Source organism: Pleurodeles waltl, chromosome 10 (assembly GCF_031143425.1).
Source record: "Pleurodeles waltl isolate 20211129_DDA chromosome 10, aPleWal1.hap1.20221129, whole genome shotgun sequence".
NCBI lineage: Eukaryota > Metazoa > Chordata > Amphibia > Caudata > Salamandridae > Pleurodeles > Pleurodeles waltl.
Genome location: NC_090449.1, coordinates 342,557,037 through 342,570,805, shown reverse-complemented (window position 1 = coordinate 342,570,805; position 13,769 = coordinate 342,557,037). Strand labels below are relative to the sequence as shown.

At 40.0% G+C, this 13,769-nt stretch overlaps 1 protein-coding gene across 1 annotated transcript in view; it reads left to right on the top strand.

Annotated features, from left to right (window-relative positions):
* Window positions 1-13,769, top strand: part of EME2 (essential meiotic structure-specific endonuclease subunit 2) — a 186,819-nt gene that overhangs the window by 93,861 nt on the left and 79,189 nt on the right. Inside the window, exon 5 of the mRNA XM_069210563.1 lies at window positions 3,113-3,215. Coding sequence (XP_069066664.1) covers window positions 3,113-3,215 — 103 coding nt within the window. The remainder of the gene's footprint in view (window positions 1-3,112; window positions 3,216-13,769) is intronic.

The following is a 13,769-nucleotide window of genomic DNA, read 5'->3' as shown; positions in this document are numbered from 1 at the left end:
AAATGGGATTTTTGCATCCCATTTCCGATTTTGCGGGGTCGCAAATAGTGAATCGGGCCATTTGTGAATCGCAAAAGTTTGCTACATCTGGCCCTAGGTGAGGAATCCACAGGTAGTTGTATCCATCAGAAGAACGAGTTACTTACCTTCGGTAACGACTTTTCTGGTGGATACATTAGCTACCTGTGGATTCCTCACGGTCCCACCCGCCTCCCCGTTGCCTGTGTGGTCTAACCAAGTTGTTCTTGGGTGTGCTCCTCTTGGTTTGTGAGGGCTTGTACATATACTGTATATATATATATATTTGTTTATTTATTTATTATAAAAAAAAAGAGGTCTTGAATTTTTGGAATGATGTGTTTATCTTCGATATTATTAAACATTGTTATTTGATTGTTTGTCTCAATGGCCTATTAGTCTCAGGCACATAAAAAATGTTGGTACTGACGTCAGCACGTCGGCGAGGACTTCTTATTGCCTGTATGACGTCAGACGGCGTCGTGTGGGCAATTGTGACGTCCTCGTCGACGTGCAGAAGCTAGGAAGAAGATTTCCGTTGGATGCTGGTGCAATGGGAGTATTCATTAGGTTAGGAATCCACAGGTAGCTAATGTATCCACCAGAAAAGTCGTTACCGAAGGTAAGTAACTCGTTCTCCAAGCCTTGGATGCCACTAGTTTCTAGTCTCATGAAGCCTATCTTTCTTTAAAAAATACATTTCCTTGGTGCTTTAAGAGTCACATGCAGCCATTTATGCATTAGAGGAGTTCTTTCTCCTCTACAAAAGAAATGTAATGTCTTGCTCATGTCGACCTATCAAACAGCCTTGTCAGATGGTACACGTAGCTTGAGCTGCAATTATGAAGGCCCACAAAATTGGCAATGCAAATTAACACAGTAGGAGCCAACCTTTCATTCATTTTCATGGTGATTTTAAACTGAAAACAATATTTAAAAGTATTTATTTTGAAAAACTGCTCTTCTCGTAAAGAACAGTGAGAAATGATTCTCCACTCAAATGGGTAATGGACTTTGAAGTTCGTTAGATCCAAGAACACTGGTCCCAAAAGGATGGAATATATAACATCAACATGTTGTAACTCATAGCAGGACGCAAGCACTTTACACCAGGTTCAAAAGCCAGCAGCATGCTGAAGCAAACAGGCTACACCACAACAATATTATATGTAAACCAACAGTAATGAACAAGAACAGGGATACTTCTGAGAGAGGCTCAGGATAAACTGTACACGTTAAACGCAGGTCGAACCAGTATGATGCAGAACATTTTGCAAAAATGCAAAATGATCAGGCTGACACTCAGTAGAATTATTTCAGAAAGTCAAAATCAAAGGGGAATCAATTGGTTAAAGTCACACTTGTTTACTGTTCCTCAAATCACCAAAATTATTGTAGCTTTAAGTAAAAAGCTGGCCAAGTGGAGATGAAATGTGTTTGACTAGACTTATTTTCTGTAGTAGATTTGCTTGAAAGTCATGACAAACTATTGGCCCAGCAAAGTAGTGATACTACTTTGCTGGGCCAATAGTTTGTCATGACTTTCAAGCAAATCATGGATATACAGACTGGATGGTCCACAGTCCTGAAGACTTCAATAGTTCTTTGCTATGTCACTGCTCAGACAAAGAAAGCTTTCTTCAACATAAAAATATTATTGTTTATACCACAAGTTACAAATCCTGTAGTTTGCCTGGTCATCGTCTTATTGAGCCATCATCTGATTGTGGACCTTCTCATTCTGGCACAAGTATCCTTAGCTCCTCAGAGCATTATGGTGAGCTAAAGGTTCTTCTTGCGAGGTCATGGCATGGAGGAATGCTAATCAATAGGAAGGTGAAGTAGAACAGTGTATTTAAATGGTGTTATAATTGACAAAGTGTTCACACCTACTGTAATGGTAGAAACCACTCTTGTAGTCAGCAACTTTCAGCAGAAGCATCCAGAAAATTGTGATTCCCATTCTGTGCTCATGATGCCACAGTATTTGAGGTTTTGGCCAAACAGCTCATGCATTTGTGTGCTACAGTCTCACAATGAGTTTGAATCATCTGGTACTCATTTCGAGATCTCCCAGGTACAAATTCTTTGCAGTTGATGACGATGTTTGCACCAACTTAGAATCCTAAGGACTTACAGCTTTAGTATTCCTGACCCTGTCAGTGGCCCTTGATAATGTTTCTCCCTCCACCTTAGTTTGAATCCTTTCTGTCTGTAAGTGCCCAGGCAGTTGGCTCTCCCACCTTATTACTATTTATGTTCAGCATCCACTAGGAATTATGCATAAACGCTTCATTGCTTAATGTCTTTATGACTCCTTCGGCTAAAGTGATATGAGGCTATGACCTTCAGTATCACTGCAGTGCAGATGAAATGCAGTTAATCTCCAGATTCAAAGCGTCAATTACTGATTCTCTCTCTTGATTCCAAAACTGTATGTCACTATATATAAGATTTAGGAGAGCCATTTTAAGCTCACCTTGAAGTAAACTGAGACCCTTATTCAAGGCAAAATACCTTACTATTGGTTTAATTTATGGTGGCCAACCTCCATCCCTGTAGACCAAGTTGGCGACCTAGTAGTTATTTTTGCTCATAAACGAATGTTTCTTCCACTAGAACTGGATTTGCCATCGAGTAGCTCGTGAGCTACAGCTAGCTTTCCAACTACCAGTAAGTAGCTTTACTGGACTCCTTACCTTTTACTCGTAATTAAGCCAGGGGACTGTTGTGTATCTGCCATACTGTCAATACAAATATTTAACTCCCAGTCTATAATAAAGGGGATTATTGGTAGAAGTGTTTCCATGGTCCAGGCATAAGGGCAGAAACTTAAAATTCTTGAGCAAACCAGATAGGTGTCAAAGCCAACTAGAAAAAAATAACTGTTTTTTCCTGGTCATACTTTTGCTTGACAGGAATTCTGTACAAAGCATGAGTTATACTCTGTACGCAGTGGACTGTTGGCCCTCCAATTTCTCACTGTTAATTATGCTTTTAGAGGGGTGTCTAGGAAACAAGACATTGAAAAATAATACCAGTAGCAAATGGTGAAAATTAATGCTTTGACTTTTCCTCTCTTGGTTTTGTGAAGCTACATCAGGCAATCACAGCAGACTGGAGACCGGACCAGTAAAGGTGACAGTAGGACACAACGAAGCCCTGAGCATTCGGTGACCCGGCGACAGATTCAAGAGGTGAGATATGTGGCGATCCACAGGAAATAGTGTCACAGTCTCTTAAAAAAGCTGCAGTACAAAAATGAAAATGAATTATTGGCCTGATCCTTCTCTCAAACTGTTTTTGGTCTTCCATTTCCATTATCTTGTCACTTTTCCAGCACTTTCAAACTTTCTCTTCTGACATGTATTTAAAGATGCTTTATGCTTTCTGTAGTGGTTGTTGTTTAAATATTAATTTATCAAGCTTGCTATGTTTGCAATGGTAGGGGGCATAGTTTCTAAAACAAGGCGGTCATGTGTCCCATAAAGGCACTTTATTTCCTCTATTCCACAAAAGATTTGAGCATGTTCAGTTCTTTACACAGGTACCATTTGTATATAGAGATTTTAATATCAGTTTCACGCTGATATTGTGTGTAAATTGGAACAGTGCAGGAGAGTGAAGTAACTGTGCTTCCAATCCAAATGTCTCTGTTCCAATAGGATGTGTTATAGTGCTCTCTGCATTAGACTGCTTTCTCAAAATGTTCCCTAGATCTATTGTCTAACTTGAAGAGGCCAAGTGGCAATCTGAAAAATGAGTGTCCATCAATATAAGGCATAACTATTTAAAAGAATTCGGAGACTTCTCCTAAACATTTGTATTTTTATTTTGCCATATTGGTAATTGTTTTTAAATCAGTTAACACTGTTTAACAAAGAAAGTAAGACAAATTCCCTGAACCCTTGTGTGATAAGACCTCATCCTCTCTTCTGGAGTTCAAGAAAGGACTCAAGACCTGGCTGTTCAACTGAACCCCTTAGCAGCTATGTTCTCAGAGCCTAGATACCCTCGTGGGTGATTAGCAGGGCTGTGTAAATCCTGTTTGATTAATTGTTGACTCTGCAGCCTAGGAGAGAGTCAAAGAGGTTTTCTGTGGTAGGTGTGATTAGTAGGTTTCCCGATTCTCCTGATTAGTGTACAGTAATGTCTATCCACCTTTCTGAAATAATATTATTGATATTAATTATGAAACAAAGTAACAACACCTGACTGAAGTAATGTGCATGAAATTATCTGTACTCCAGTGAGAAAGTTTTTTTTTTCTGCACCGACTAAGTAATTTTAAGAAGAGAAAAGCAGCGGGTTTTATTGAGGATTGGCGTGTTTTGAAAAAAGACCAGTTATGTGCCAGCCAGGACGTAAAGTTGCTTGAATTTGTAACAACATATTTGCTACCTTGAGCAGTTTGCACAATTCAGGGACATTGTGTAAGGGTGACACTGCTGTTATCTAACTTGCACTCCTGTGATTTAACTTTTCTGGGTACTAATTATGTAAGGTGAAGACATCTTTAGAAATACATAGATAACTGTTTTCCTATATGGCCGTTTTGACAAGTTCTTCCACTAGTGAATACATACTTCTGACCCCTCAGTGAATCCACGCTAAAGAAGGCGAAAGAAGCAGATAAATCTGGGGTGACAGTGATACTGCGCCTCCATAAAGTTAACCTGTGTGTTCTCTAAGATACTTCTTTTTTAGTGGTGACAGAGTTTATGGGCTCTCTTGCCTAAGCATGATGGTTTGGCAAAACCATGAGGCGATAGTGTTTACTGGACCTAAGAGAATAGAGACTCTTACTAGATTCTTATAAGTTTGTGATATATGAGGCGCACAGTGACAGGTGTCACTTTAAAATAAATAATGTAAGTATTATCAGATCAGGGTTTTGATGACCTTATTTCTCCTATATATAGATCATATTTGATACTGTGCTTCTGACTTGGTGGAGTAAGAAGACATCCTATATAGATATCACTTGGCAGATTGTAGTGACGTTCTGCAGGATGTCATTGAGTGTGAGTGGGCAAAGTTTTGAGCATAAAGAATGAACTCACATTTCATGCTACCTGATCTGAACCCTGGCACTGATCTGTTTCTCTGGACCATAACACAGTGGGAAATCCAACACAGTTCAAAACAGGAAGTACCTCTCCGCATAATAATAATCAAGAAGAGACCATCCTTTACAATGGTTGCCTTTGATGAAGCACTGAAATTATAAGTGGACGATTTGCACCTCTTTGTGATATTGAATTCCTTGTCCATCCCTTCTTGGCATTCAATGCCAGATGAACTGCTTGCAACTACACTTTCAAGGCAGTGCAATACAAACATAACAAACATCATCTTGTTCAACCCATTGATCTTCCTTGTTACAAGTTCTTATTCCTATGAGAGTGAGTCCATATTGTTCTAGGAATAGTTTACATTTTTGCTCCTTTTCCGTATCCTTCAATTCCCCAATAAATATCTGGAAAACTGTTTTGTTCTTGTTCTGAAGAGGAAGGGGCAGGTTTCCTTTTCCCCTTTAAACAGTCACGTAATGGTTTGGTTTCTGTTTATGGTAACTCTGATTTCTGTTAATCTGTGTGTGTTTGTTTTGCACAGCGTGCCAGCACATTCTCCAGCAGGTACCTTGGGCTGCTACTGTCAGGGGCCGTAAGGCCCATTATTGAGCCCAAGAAGCCTGTCTGTTTCCCGGAGAGTCTTGCTGAGCAGGGTTTCTGTCTTAGCACACCCTTCTCCATCTGCTCACACCCCTATTACTCTAGGACGACTGTACTGCTTATTACTGGTGCTGTTTGTCTGCAAGGAGTGCTAGTGAGTGTTGCTTATTCAGAGATGTGGGAAATGTGAGGAAGGGTATCAACAGCATTACAAGCACAGTTACCTGATATATTGAGGCATGGCTGCATGAGCTGAGATTCCATGTCTCCAATGTGGGAATTTAAGTTTCTTCAGCAAGGAACGCTTCCTAGATTCATAACAGTGAAATAATTAGTGCCCCAGGCTGGATCTTGGAAAACAGCACCAAATTTTTATTTTCCCCAAACCTTTCTAAATACATTTTCCTATTTCAAAATTTGAAATCATTTTCCAAAATAAGAAATCAAGGATAAAAACAGGCATCAGCACCCATGGTGTGGAGCCATTAGTTTTTATATTTTTTAAAACAAAATTCTGTTTTGGTATTTTGTATTTGGAAAGACAAAAATAGGGTACTTTTTGATGGACAGTACCATAATTTTGACAGTAGCATTTTACTTAGTTTTTTCTGGCCTATTGAAGCAGGATCTTGGAACGAATACATGTTAAAGTATTGACATCCAAAATATTGTGCTGCAAAGACATTACAGTAAGAATATCACCAACAAATATTAAGAAGGTAAGTATATAGATGCAAATATAGATCTCCTAGTCTTAACTAAACATCCTCATTTATAGGTAGGAAACCTTATTTTCCCTATACAAACCAAGTTTAATCTACACAAACATTAAACATTCTAACAATATAGTTAGAACTTTAATTTATAATTTGTCTTCCTTCTTTAAATTATTCCAAGTAGCGGACCTCGTTACACGCTGTTTTCAGCTCGCTAACCAGACAATACTAACTATAACTCACTACTATGCTATGCACTGTGTTGTGACAAATAATGTCATTTGAGAAGTTATAACTCCTGTTATGAATGCTATGTTTTCACATGCTATAAGTGATGTAGTATACAAGGGTATAAACAGTGCATGGAAAAAGACATTAGTTAGAGTTAATGTAGTGTGGTGAGTGAGGTGACAAGACTGTGTTCGGAGATGCACAACTTTTATAGTAACTTGAAGGTGGTGCGTAAATTATAAATTTAAGTTATAATTATAACTTTACAGTTTTTGATGTTTGGGTATTTAAAGTTGGATTTGTGTAGAAAAAATATATAAGGTAGTTCTAACTATAAAGTATCATTAACCCTTGTTTTTTTCATTGTATGTTAATGTTTTTTTTTTTTTAATTAAAATGTGTTTCAGATCGCAGTATGGATTGCCATTGATTGGGGTGACCTAAAGTTGAGTGTAGTACAGTGAAGGAGAGTGTTTAGAGTCTAGTGTTATAGAGTGGAGGATTGTAGAGTGGAATCATTGGTGGGAAAACACATTTTGGGACTTTAATGTTTGCACCCCCTTAACGATTCACCACAAAAATGTACACCATCTTAAAATGTAGAAAATGCTATAGGTCTGGAACGTTTTGTGGTGATTTGTCAAAAGGGAAGAAAATTATTAGGGAGGTCATATCCCAGGAATTTCTATCTTTGCGAATATTAACTATAACTATAGAGTGGCTATTTCAATGTGAGTTCTTTCTTCTTATCTATTGTATTTGTTTATTTGTTTACATAATCATGCGACCATAAATGTATCTTTTAGTTATTCATGTAGTAATTTCGAAACTTTACATATAAACCTAGTTCATTTTCTGAACTTCCTTTTTACTTTTAGTAGATTGTGCTACATATGAAGCCCAACGTGAATGAAAACAAATTGTTGTTATAAAAATTAAGATTATTTTTTGCCCATGGGCCAATTAGCATGTTCTCCATATAGTAGTTTGTGTAGCTCACTGCTAATGCATTTTTCCATTTTGTTGCACAGGAGTACATAAGGAAACTGTTTTTGTTTGGCTTGTTGGACACAGTCTTTTTGTATGCCAGAGAGCATGCAAAGAAAAATGATGTAGATGAAGATGTATTCAATTAGTTATGTATTTGTGGATAGGTTTACATTAGCATGTGACCATAAATGGGTCTTAAACTTTGCACATGCAGTCTAGTTTATTTTTTGGGCTTCCTTGCTACTTCGAGTAGTATTATACTGTAAGATATCACTAAGTTGAAAAACCTTATAACTTAACATTTACTTACTGTATTTACCTGCAGTACCCCCACAGAACCATCTGCGTCACCTAATATGTAGTAATACCAAATTTCCTAAAAATATAGTTGACGATTTTTGCGCTATACGAAAAACAAAAGTTATGGAAAAGCATTGGATTGAAAGCCCATTTTGTGACACCCCTGCTTTTTTCTTTGCACTACCTTGATTAAACACTGCAAAATTTTCCGTCCTCCCAAAATGAAACGGGGGCAGCACATCTGCAAAGTTTCAAGCACATTTGTCAAACGAGTGAAAAGTTTGAAAGGGACAAAAATCTAAGATATTCTTGTCCTTGGTCACTATAACTACAAAGTGGCTGTATATATATATATATATATATATATATATATATATAGCCGCGGCCCGTCCTTTAGGGCGGAGGGGCCACGCCCACCACCTTTTGCCTCTCATGAAGAGTGGCTGTCAGGCTGAGCAAAGGTCAGCCTGATAGACACTCTTCATGTTCAGCTCAGGCAGCCAGGAGCTAGACACGCGATTTGCGCCGGCTCCTGGCTGTCTTAGTTGACCTGTGCTGGGTTGAAGAGGTCACGGCTCCTATGGGAATGACCTCCTCGGCCGAGCAAGGTGCCTCGAGGACCTCCCCCTCAGTGATGAGGGGAAGCGTCACCCATTGACTCCTACCTGGGCCCTTCAGGTTTAAGCCCTGAAACGCACAGGGTGAGTGTCAATCACTGACACCTCGTCACAGAGTGGGATGGGGTCAGAAGTCTCACTGACCCCATCCCACTCTGTGACGAAGTTGGGACTGCTGCCTTCCCTCACTGGCTGACCTAATGTCAGCCAGAGAGGTAAGGCAGCAGTCCCAACCCCCCGGGACCTCCGAACTGAAGGTGTGTGTGTTTTTTAAATGAATGTTTGGTGCGTGCGTGTATGTTTGAATGTTGATCAGTGTGTGAATGGATGTGCGGCTGTGTGAATGAATGAGTGTGGGTGTGCTTCCCGCCCGCTCCCCTCCCTCCTAAAATTACCGGTCACCACTGATATATATATATATATATATATATATAAAACACAGTGGTGCTGGCCTCTGTTTAGTGATATCATATGTGTCAGCTTTTTTTGTTTTGCTAATACATGTGGTGCTGTTTGACAAACCTTCACAATAATTTCCACAAAAAAACAAGTTCATCCACCTCAGTTCCTTCCCAGTAAGTTTCGGAGTGATGCATCAAGAAGGGACTGAAAAAAGGGGGCCCTAAATTTGGCAGAAAGATAGATCTTTACTCCGAAAACAGATTTTGATATTTGGTTTAATTCTTTTCAATAATTTTTTTTTTTAAAACTAAGGTTCAACATTTATAGATATATTGACATGTGGTCCTGCAGTAGTCCCGCTGGACTATGAATGGAAGACAATAACGCATTCTGATTGTCTGTGAGAGCTTTTTCCCCCTGTTGTCTCTTTTGCTCCTGCTGGAGTGTTTTGCTTGCACTGTGATTGATTGGCTGCAACCTGAACAAAAATGTTTCAACCGCCATTACAGGGCTCATGGACTCGGTCCCCATGTTCTGCACATAAAAAAAGAATAAGGTGTGAGGTGACAGGTTAGGTGTACCTTGACACTCTGGACCTTGTGGGGGTGATCCAAGAGGGACCCTACGTCCCCAACCTGTCAGTTTAATAAAAATAATCTTTGGGACTCCGCTGGAGACCCATGGGAGCTAGCTCGACCTCCTGGCTCCTGCAGGATCAGGAAAACAAAAGAAAAAAGGAACAATGTTGGGTGGGGTGCAGGGTATGTGGATGGTTGCCTGCTGATGGAGACATGACCACCTACGGGGGATGAGTCCAGGCTCTGCGGCCAAACCCCAACCAGGCACAGCTGAAGGCTGTGTGTGAAGGTTGGCCAGCCATAAACATATTACTTTCCATTAATAAATTTAGAAATCCATTGAATAAACCATAGGATTAAAGTGGAGCTAAACGTGAGAAAGGAAGTGCGGTTTTAGTTTATGTTTAAAAATCTTTGGAAATTCTCTGAAAAAGCACTACTGTTTAACGCCAAACACAACAGAAATTTGCCAGTTATATGTAACTGACACAAGTATAACTTGCACCGCAGTAACACACTGCTTATGATCTCTTGTATTACATGACTGATATAATTTATGGTGGTACAAATTATATTTATGTCAGTTTTGTTCCAGAAGTGAACTGTATGAGAGACATTCCCAACAGTCACCACAACCTGCCCATTCACTATCCTCCAGAGTTGCTCAAACCATCAGCCCTTTCCTTCTGGCAACCCCAGTGCACACTGCCGTACGCCACAGAGGCACTTCCACATCTACCCCCTGCCCGTGATACACTTCTCTGCCTGTCTCCTGCTCCCAAAGCATCTCCACATCAGGACTTTGTCCTTAGGCTTATCCCCATCTGCCCACTGCCCTTAAGGCAATTCCCTATATGACCTCTGCCCCAGGGCTCTTTTTTTCTTCTTCTTTCTAATTTGGGAGCAGCTCAGTGTAGGAGACGAGAGGCAGTCCAATTCACCATTGGGAGATGGCATGGCAGGAGAAGGTAAGTGGGTGTCCGTATCTTTTTGTTAGAGTACTCCCATAATGCCAAAGTGTGTGCTTTACCTCTTGTGTGCTATGGGCATCATGCCATAGATGTACGACGGTGATCATTTTTGGCAGCTTATGGCAATCTGTGGCATGATGCCCATAGCACACAAGTGTGGAAGTGCACACTTTCGCATTATGGTGGTACTTTGACAGTTTGTTGGCATCCTTGCAGTAATGCCTATTGCCCACACCTGGTCAAATGTGGATCATAATGTTGGCATTTGCTGGTATCTCTTGGACATGCTTGGCGTGGTGCCAAGCATAGTCAAATTCTGCCCCTGGAATAATGCAGGTAACTTATAGGCATCCATGCCATGATATTATAAAATGCTGGCTCTGCAATATGGTGATAATTCCTGGCAGCGTGTGGGCATTCACTGCACAGAGATTACCAGCCTTGTCATAATGTTCATTCTGGCACACTGGAGGTAATTTCGGACATATTGTGTGCATCCACAACATAGTGATCATTCTGACAGTCTGGTGCCAATTCTTGCCATATTGTGGGCCCCCATTGCAGACCGGTTGTAATTTGTATATTGTGCGCATTCATGGTGCCTACACCTGCTATAATGCCCGCCTCTGCATTTTTGGTGATGATTTATGACATACTGTGGTCATGCATGGTATGATAGTATACAACCTATTATAATCACGGACCTGTCTTAATTGAGGTCATTTTAGGTATATTATTGTCAGCCATGGTGTGCTGGTGCTAATGCAAAAGTGTAATTTCTTTTGAACGTTTTAAAGTCGGAGAAGGTTCAGAGAAGAGAGGAGCCCGTGCAAATGGGCTTATGCAACATATATGCTTGAATACTTGTTTACGTGCTTAGCCAACTCTTGCTCGAAAATCCAGATGAGATACATCTTTGCCAATGCCCAGGCTTTGAAGAGAGTTTTGGCCAAACAAAAACCTATTGCATTAGTAAATGCTTGTTTCCACAAGAAAGAGAGACATTCTGGTTTTGCTTCCTAAATTAGGGGACCCTCAAATGCTGTACTATGTGATGATAGTGGTGAATAGTAGGTGGGTGCAATTGTTGCATAGTTCATCATCATCATCAAACAAACTTTATTCGACTTTCAACAAGTCATAAAAGTATCGAGTAATAACACATTTAGTAATAAATAAGTAAAAATAAGTAGATAAATAATAAGGAGGGAAAGTAATAGAGCACATTCTTAATTCATTCAAATACAGGTATATAAACCTTAGTAAATTTAAACCAGTGCAAAAACGAATTTCCTTGCAGTTATTTCCAAAAAGTAAGGAGTTTACCCAAATTCCAGGCTTTCCAATAAAATGAGTCCAGTGCACCCATAGACTTCCTTACAGTCAGTACTGTGCATAGGAAATTTGCTAAAATTCCACACATTTTAATAGAGGATAAAATCTGTAGGCTAAAATACGAGTCACGACACTGACGCAAATTAATCGATCTTTAAAAAAGGCAATAAAAAACGTTTTCTTTGTATATCATAAAATTTACAAAAGAGGACCACGTGCATTGTAGATTGAGGTGCCTTCGCCTCACAAGGATATACTCTTAAAATTGTATTCCAGTCATTCATAGTCGGAAAGGTTACTAGCCGGTGGAAGGTATCTAAGCGGAATCTTGTGAGGACAAATCAATGTCGAGAGTTTACCACGCTTACTAGATAAGGCTGGATGGCATCCGTAGACAGAATTAGTTGGTTAGACATTACAGTGGATTTTTTTGATTCCACTTCCCATCTCTGTTCTTCCAAGTGCTTCAATGTCAAGGCCCTCAATTCTCTCCTAGTTATTTTTTCCAGTGATTGTGGATTTAGGTAATAGTCTTTACAACCCATATTTAAAAAAAAGTTCACAATGTATCTCAGCCAGGGAACTCTAAGCGAGTGAGTTAGCCTTATGCAGTCGGATAGGAGGATGGCCTTATTTAGTCCAGTGTACTCAGAGGTCCACACTTTGTGCCATAATAATAGTGGCTGTATCTTTATCAGATCAATTACAAAGTGGACCCCAAGTTCCGCGTGACTGATGTATGATGATGTACTATTTGGTACCATTAGGAAGTATCTGAGGAAATCATTTTCCGCTGTCTGAATTGCATTGCAGTTGGTATACCCCCAAATACATGCTCCATAAGTAGCCCCCGGAATGCCCCGGAATGCACTTAGCTTTATAGATCTTTACCATGTTTGGCGGGGTAATCCCCCCTAGCTTTTTAGAAAAGATCTTCAAGGCCGCCATTGTTTCAATAATCTGATCTTTTTTTGTTTTCACGCAATGTGCCCAAGTGGCCTGTTTGTCAAACATTATACCCAAATATGAGAAGGTAGGAGCTATCTTCACCTTATCCTCGTGAATAGTAATATTATAGGTCTTACTCAATTTCCTGCCACAGTTCATTATAAATGGACTGTAAGTCCCAAGTCTGTCATGTAATTTATGCAGGTGGTTAGGAGTTTCTGAAGGGCTAACGGTGTCCTGGCCATGAGTACTGCATCATCTGCGTATAGGAGTGTGGGGACGGGACGTTACCTATTTGAGGAAGGTCTTTACATTTACTTATCAGTTCACTTTCTAAATTATTTATGTATAATGAAAATAGAAGTGGAGCAAGAACGCAACCTTGACGCACCCCTCTGTATATTCCAAAGGACCTGGTACATTCCCCTCTCATTCCATACCTTACTCTTGCTCTACACCCTGTATACAGGTCCCTTATAAAATGAACTATTGTTGGTTCAACCCCCATTCTTGTTAGAATGTCCCATAGCTTCTCGTATAAAACGCAGTCAAATGCTGAGGATAAATCTACGAAGGCCAGGTACAAGTTAGCCTCTCTGATCTTCGTATACTTCCCCACTAAAATGGTTAAATTCAGAGCCTGTTCCACTGTACCTAGTACTGTGCGGAAGCCATACCCGCGCTGAGGATAAAATATTGTTTCCTTCCGCCCATGTTTGGAGTCTATTTAAAATTAATCTCCCCGCTAATTTGGCTGAAGTATCGAGGAGAGAAATTGGCCTATAGCAAGATGGATTAAGGCGGTCGCCTTTTTTGTATATAGGTATAATAATAGAGTCACGCCATGTCGATGGAGGGCCTTGTGTACAGAAAGCCCTCAATACCTGCGTCAATAGAGGGCCCCATAAGTGGATTTTGGCTTTGTATAAATCGATTGGAACGCCATCGGGCCCGGCGCTTTCCCAGCTTTACTTATATTTATGGCTTC